This window comes from Nematolebias whitei, chromosome 18 (assembly GCF_014905685.2).
Source record: "Nematolebias whitei isolate Nwh7 chromosome 18, NemWhi1, whole genome shotgun sequence".
NCBI lineage: Eukaryota > Metazoa > Chordata > Actinopteri > Cyprinodontiformes > Rivulidae > Nematolebias > Nematolebias whitei.
In genome coordinates, this window is record NC_056515.1 from 14,757,402 (window position 1) to 14,764,321 (window position 6,920).

At 42.1% G+C, this 6,920-nt stretch overlaps 2 protein-coding genes across 2 annotated transcripts in view; both read left to right on the top strand.

Moving 5' to 3' along the window:
• Positions 1–3,074, top strand: part of LOC119424866 (proteinase-activated receptor 1-like) — a 4,327-nt gene extending 1,253 nt beyond the window's left edge. The window contains exon 2 of the mRNA XM_037692380.1: positions 1,813–3,074. Within this exon, the coding sequence (XP_037548308.1) occupies positions 1,813–3,074 (1,262 nt within the window). The remainder of the gene's footprint in view (positions 1–1,812) is intronic.
• Positions 3,075–5,378: 2,304 nt separating this feature from the next.
• LOC119424865 (proteinase-activated receptor 2) overlaps positions 5,379–6,920 on the top strand; it is an 11,444-nt gene continuing 9,902 nt past the window's right edge. The window contains exon 1 of the mRNA XM_037692379.1: positions 5,379–5,530. Within this exon, the coding sequence (XP_037548307.1) occupies positions 5,455–5,530 (76 nt within the window). The 5' untranslated portion in view covers positions 5,379–5,454. The remainder of the gene's footprint in view (positions 5,531–6,920) is intronic.

Consider the following 6,920-nt stretch of genomic DNA (forward strand, 5'->3'; position numbering starts at 1 on the left):
AGTTTGCACAACTTACAACTTTAATAAGCCAGTTGTCACAAACTACAAACAACTCTGAACTCTTTTCTAGAAAGACTAAACCACATGTTGGGTTTGAAACTAGAATATGATGCTTGCATCATTTTCTAGTTTTTTTTTTCATATTCTATGATTTTTTACAGCCCCCTGTTCTCAATAAAAGCAGAGGTGGGTGCAAATGAACAATTTTCATCTTCTAGACCAAGGTTTTTACAGAGAATATCTTGAAAAATATGAAGAACAAAATACAGATTTCCATTTATTAATGACACTTCTGCATTCATCTTATTTGGAGGAACTAGAACCACAAACACGACATAGATTTACTCAAACGCAAACCATGTAACCCAAATAAGAAAACAATACTCAACCCTGAAAAGTTAGAAACTTTGAGCCTGTCTCATAATGCAGACATGCAAAATCTTTGTTTTGTATCTACAATCATTTAAATTTTTACTTTAATTTAGCAGATAAACTTTAAAAAAGACCAAGTTTGTTTTCAAATTATTTTACAGCCCCAAAGTTCTTTCAGTCAGCCTGTCAGTTTAGGCATTTTGTTTGTCGCCTCTTTGTCGCGATGCTCTTTTTCTTTTCTCTTCCTTCTTTTTTGCGCTCCGCTGTCATATTTTCTGTTGTCCGCCATTGTAAAATAATATTCCCTGACGCTCCTCCCCAATGCGTAAGATGCGTCAAAAGTGGACGAATAACAAGCAAGCATTCAAGATGGACGTTTGCCAGAACAAATTGGAACATTTTTCATCGGTGCTGTCAAAATCATCATAGTCATTGATTAAATTCTGACACTGTCCATTCACAAAAACATAAAACATCCTTCGGGGCCCCCGAAATGCCGGGGCCCCGGGCTGCAGCCCCTGTAAGCCCCTGCTAAAATCTGGCCCAGTGTACAGGTATACTGTACACACAGTGTCTGTGAGGTCCTGGCTGACTGATATTGTTTTTAAATTAGCTACCATTGGTCAGTTAACTGGTTTGTCTTTAATAGCTTTAAACTAAGCAGTCTATAAATATTTACTATATAATTCTTACCCCAACCAGTAATTCTTGCTGAAAGATAATATAGACATATATGGACACAGTTACTAGAAGAATCTGTATTCGTAGTAGTAGAATCTAGTGTTTGAGCAAAGAGGAGCTCAGAAAGAGTGTACTGTATGTCAGTGGATGGTGGTTCATAGAGACAGACAGGTTGGGCCGAGCCAACTGACTGAAATTCAATTAAATTCAGTTTATTTCTATAGCACCAAGCCAAAACTTAACTTGTCTCAGGACTATACAAAAATATCCATGTGCCTTATAAAAGCCATTTAGTAAAAGTTATCTGTCTAAGGAAGCCAGCTGATTGTGTTGAATCTTCATTTTGTCAAAGCACAAAGGTAACAGTGGAAAGGACAAACTCCCTTTTACAAAGAAGAAACTTCCAGCAGAACCAGGTTCAGGATGAGCGGGCATCTGCTTGGACCGGCTGGTTTGAGAGGACAGGAAGGAGAAAAAAACAATCTAAAAAACAAAAAATGACAGTTTTTGATGTAAAAACTACAATTTTCTTTTCCTCCTTTTTGATCACTCATTTTATTGATACCTGTCATGATGTGTAGGCATAGTTAAAAGAAATTAAGAAGACTGTATTTTAAAGAGACTGCCCAATGCAGCTTTAGGGAATGCTAGGCCTTTAACCCAGTATTCACCTGTACCAGTTTGTTTTGAGAACTCAGTTTCTCCCTGCGTCTTTCATCCTCTTGACACTTTTCTTTTTCTTGTCTCTGCCTCCTAAAGGAAATCCCCCGGCCACGGGAAAGCCACGCACCTTTGTACGCTTTCGTCAAATAGACCCAGTTGAACAAATAGACTTTGACTCAATTCTGGATTATGAAGAGCACAAACAAAATAATTCTACAGAAACCCAGAAGTCTAACAACACACTCTCAGGATTAATGCTGTCTGAAGAGGCCCGGATGTTTCTGACAGGCTCAGTCTCCACCATCCTCATGCCGTCCTTCTACACCTTAGTGTGCTGCATCAGCGTGCCCATTAACCTCTGTGCAGTTCTGGCCTTTGCCCGGGGCATTCGACCCAAGAAGCCCGCAGCCATCTACATGCTGAACCTGGCCTTTGCCGACTTGCTCTTTGGCCTAATGCTCCCCTTCAAAATCTCCTACCACTTCAAAGGCAATGACTGGATCTTCGGCCCCCTCATGTGCCGTGTGGTCACCGCCAGCTTTCACTGGAACATGTACTGCTCCGTGCTCCTCATCGCCTGCATCAGCGTGGATCGGATGCTTGCTGTCGTCTACCCCATCGACTCCCTAGCTTGGAGAAGGCCACGGAACACCATCATAGCCTGCATGACCATGTGGATAGTCTCCTGTGCTTGCTCTGTGCCCCTTGTCCTCTCCAACCAGACCATCCACCTTAGTGACCTGAACATCACCACCTGCCATGATGTCCAACATTCAGGGGACATTTTCTGGCTGAAAAACTACTTCATCGCCCTCTCCTGCTCCTTGGTTTTCTTGCCCTTGCTTGTCACGGTGGTGTCATACACCAAGGTTATCTGCAGCCTGAGCAGAGTGCCACCTGGAGTTCCAGGAAGTTCCCACAGAAGAAGAAGAGCAGTAGTGATGGCGTTTACAGTCCTGGTGATATTCGTGCTGTGCTTCATGCCCACCAACTGTCTCCTACTGGCTCACTATCTGATGTTTAACGAGAGGTTTGAGAAGGACCAGGAGACCCCAGACGGCACCTACGGACTCTATCTGATGTTCTTGTGTGTAGGAAGTGTGAACTGCCTTCTGGATCCCGTGGCCTACTACTTTGGATCATCCCAGTGTCAGAGGCAACTGTCCAATGTGTTTACGTGCCAGAAGACAGCAGACAGAGGAAGCATCACTCATTCATCCTCTGGCTCATGCAGATCCAGCACAAGAGCGATGCTCCAGTCCAGCCAGACCAAAAGTTCCCTAATAAACTCCTCCATTGCAGAAATGGACTCCCTCCAGATGATGCTCAACAGCCAGTACAAGAAACTGCTGATCTGACAGCTCCTCCACTCAGCAGCAGGATTTAAAAACTGCACAAAGCTCTAATGAAGTTTAAGTACGTGCACACACACGGAGCACTTCAGTGCCTTTATTCACAAATTCACAAATACTTTATTAATCCCAGGGGGAAATTAAGTGTTGTCGTAGCTCATCCTCCTGGTTTCATTCAGGAGTTGTTATAGATGCTGATAGCTGTGGGCAGGAAGGATCTCCTGCAGTCTCTGGCCACAGATACCGATCTGTCCACCTGGACCCAACACGCTGTCAGATCCAGTGGGCCTCTCGGTCCACCTGGGCAGCAGGACTGCCTGAATGCTGGGCAGAATTCCTCCCTGAGCGATGGCCACTCCTTCCAGCAGTCTGCTGAGCTCCTCGTCACCACTGACAGACAGCTGAAGGTGCTGGGGGATGATCCCGGTCCTCCCGTTGTCACAAGCAGAGTTTCTCACCAGCTCCAGGATCTCGGTGGTCAGGTACTCGAGCACGGCCACCAGGTTGACGGGAATTCGTCCACGGCACCTCCTTTTCAACTCAAATGGGATTTGGGGCTGTAGTTGAGATATGTGAGCTTTTTTTTTTTTTTCTTTATGCTTCAGTATTCCCAAGGATTTAAATAGAAGAAAGGTAACTGACAAAACTGTGGTGCCAAGAAAAGCTTTGAATAAATGTTTGTTCGGTGACAAGCTTGACATTTAGCTGATGTAAGAAATCCAACCGAGTTGGACATTAATTACATACAATAAATTAATTTATTTTTGCACTATATATTTACATTACACATAGGAGATTAAGAGTTCACACAACTTGGCCTTTATTGCTCTGTTCTGTCATTTTTTATTTGAAAAGAGATTATTTTAGAACACTTGCGCAACGCTGTCAGGCATTTATTTTTCATGTGATGCCACATTTTCTTCTATTGTTTTTTCTGTTTGTATCTATAAATAAATATTTTCAAATTTTCAACATGATCATCATTTTTAAGCCTAATCAGAAACAATAAAGAGTATTTGGATCCACAAAATCCTCCTTCCAAAGGTTGTTGAGTGCTGCTCCCTGCTGGAGGAAAGCTGCAACAGGAAGAAAAGAAGAAGTCATATTTCATCCACTGTGCATTTCTTTGGTTTACTTTAATATTTTTGTTGTATTTAAGGGTTGTGGGGCACAAAGTTAATTACAAAATAAGATCTGATTTCAGGTGTTCTAGTTAAGTCTTTGTCTGTTCCTTCTGATGAAGAGGAACTCACCACACCTGCTCACTCTTTCAAATTAAAAGTCCTAAAAACACTGAGCTCCAGATGAACTCTGTATCCGTTTTCCTCAACAATAGCACAGTCAAAAAAAAAAAAAAAACTTTATTTATAACAGTTCACAATACAAAGTTCAAAACAAAATTCAGAACAATAATCAAAACACAAACTTGTTAATAAACAATAAAAATAAAAAAATTAATTATTTTCTGTGCAATATTGAACATAAAGTGCATTCTTTTTAGGGGTTAACATTACAGTCTTATATTCTTCAGAACAGAACAATGAAAAAGTGGCGAGAAAACAAAGAAACAGAAGAATAAAGAAAAGGATAAAAAGAAACGTTACGGGGAAAGTGTAGAATTAAAATCAGTTCTGGGGCACCATGTTCAAAAAAGAAAACTATTTTTGGGCATTGGGATTTTTCATGTTTTAAGAATTCACATATAAGTCATTTTTAAAGGGATTTTTTTTTTTTTTTTGGGGGGGGGGGGGTATTTCTGTACTTTATTCCTGTGAATAAAAAATTTAGCCAAGCACAAAATAACTGACACAGAGTTCCTGTTCTTTGTCTTTTAACAACAAAACAAAAACCATGTCATCTCTACAGAGGGAAATTGTTGATGGAAAATTAAAAGTGTAAATCTCTTGAGAAGTTCTGAACAGCTGCACAGAAGAGGAACAGCTGTTTTCATATCACTGTCACAGAATGTGCACGTGTTATCACGTAGATTCAAGTGTTTTCTCAGTAATTCCTTGGATGGATAAATGTCAGTCATAATTTTAAAGTGTTTCTTTTGGGGGCAATAGGAAAAGCTAAATACAAAGACCTTATGTGAAGGGTTAGTCTTGTTGTGAAAGATCGAAAGTGTTTCTCACACTACTTCCAGTAAAAACACACCAGAAAGCCTCTGATGATCAAATAAAACCAGTAAAGCTCAGCAGCTCAGCTTCATTTCCTCTGAATGTAGACGTTCCCTCCGGATGTTTGAGGTGTGTCACCTCGTGGGGGTGGGGCTTGTCCGCAGGTACGCGCGTGACGTCACTCAGGTTATTGTGTGGAGACACGGGACGCTGTAGCAGACGCTGACCGCACCCGGTGCCAGTCGAGTCCAACTCGTCCTGTCGTCATGTCTTTGAGGACACGATGGGTCCAAGTGTCCCTGCTGTTGTCCTCCACGCTCACGTGCCTGGCGATGAAGATAGGTCAGTGTGAATTCGTTTTCTTTGCTTCAGCAGGTTTAGCCTTTTTAGCTTCGACTGACGTCATACAGGTGTTCCCTCAAAGATAGTTTCTTATTTGAAGTTTTAGTCTTGTTAGTGTCTGATGAACAGGTCGAACAAAGGTTCGGCAGGTCCACTCAGGTGTGTGTGAACACACGAGCTGATCTGCTTTTCAGAAACAGGTTGCACACACATCCAGTGTGTGACTGATGTTAACTGTTCCTGGCCCTGTACGTCCTGTCATGCTCCAACAATGGCAGAAAATACTGCATCACTGCAAACTGTCTGATTTGGGTCAAACATTTTGGGTTTCCTTCCAGATGTTTATCACAACGTTTTGCTGGATTTTGGTTCGGTTCCTCTTGACTTTGTAGGTGACCTGCTCACACACACCTTTTCAGCTCGGCCCACAAATGTCTTCTGAGACCGAGACTGGGTTTTTGTGATGTCTGCGCCATCAGCCACTTTATAACTAATTTATTCATATACTTTGAGTTATTATCCACTTGAAAACCCGTTTGTGTCCGAGCTTTAACTTCCTGTCTGTGGCCATGTACCATAACGCTGCCTCATAATGTTCACATTTCTTTCCTCATGTCGTCTGTTAAGTAACGTGCACCAGTCCCTCCTGTAGAACATCTGGCATCCTGATGCTGCCGCCCCAGTACTCCACATTAGGGATTCTGTTCTCAGGCTTCAAGTGTCCTGTCAGGTTGGATGTGTTAGTTGCTCATTATGACCGGACGGTTTAAGTTTAGTTTGATTAATTGGCCACGGTGTTCCTCCAGTTATCTCAGCTGTGCACATCTGCACACTTTAGTCTGGACTTTTCTGTTGCTTCTTCCTTCAGCACACGTTGGTCCAGGACTCGTTTCACTTGTGGATAAAATTCAATTCACTTTCAGTTCAGTTTATTTCTTTAGTGTCAAGTCACAACAGAAGTCGTTTCATGGGACTGTGCAAACACATGCACATACATTTTAAAAGCCAATTATTTTATTTTATTTAACCTTTATTTATACAGATAGTCTCATTGCGTCACAGGGACTCATTTTCAAGAGAGACCTGTTTGGGAGCATATGGTGGGGTTATGGGCCTTGCTCAAGGGCTCAGAGTGGGGCAAATGAGGGTGGAGGCAGGTGTGGTTGTTTCACCTTTTACACCCACATTTTGATGTTATCTGTACGGGGAGTTGAACCAGTGACCTTCCTTATCACAGGCTCCCCTTCTTTAGCCTCTGCGCCACCACAATTACTAAAAGTGGTTTATCTAAAGAAGCAGCAGATTGTGTTGAATCTTCACTTTGTCACAGTCATCCATCCTGAGGAAATCCATGGCAACAGTGGAAATCCATGGCAACAGTGGAAATCCA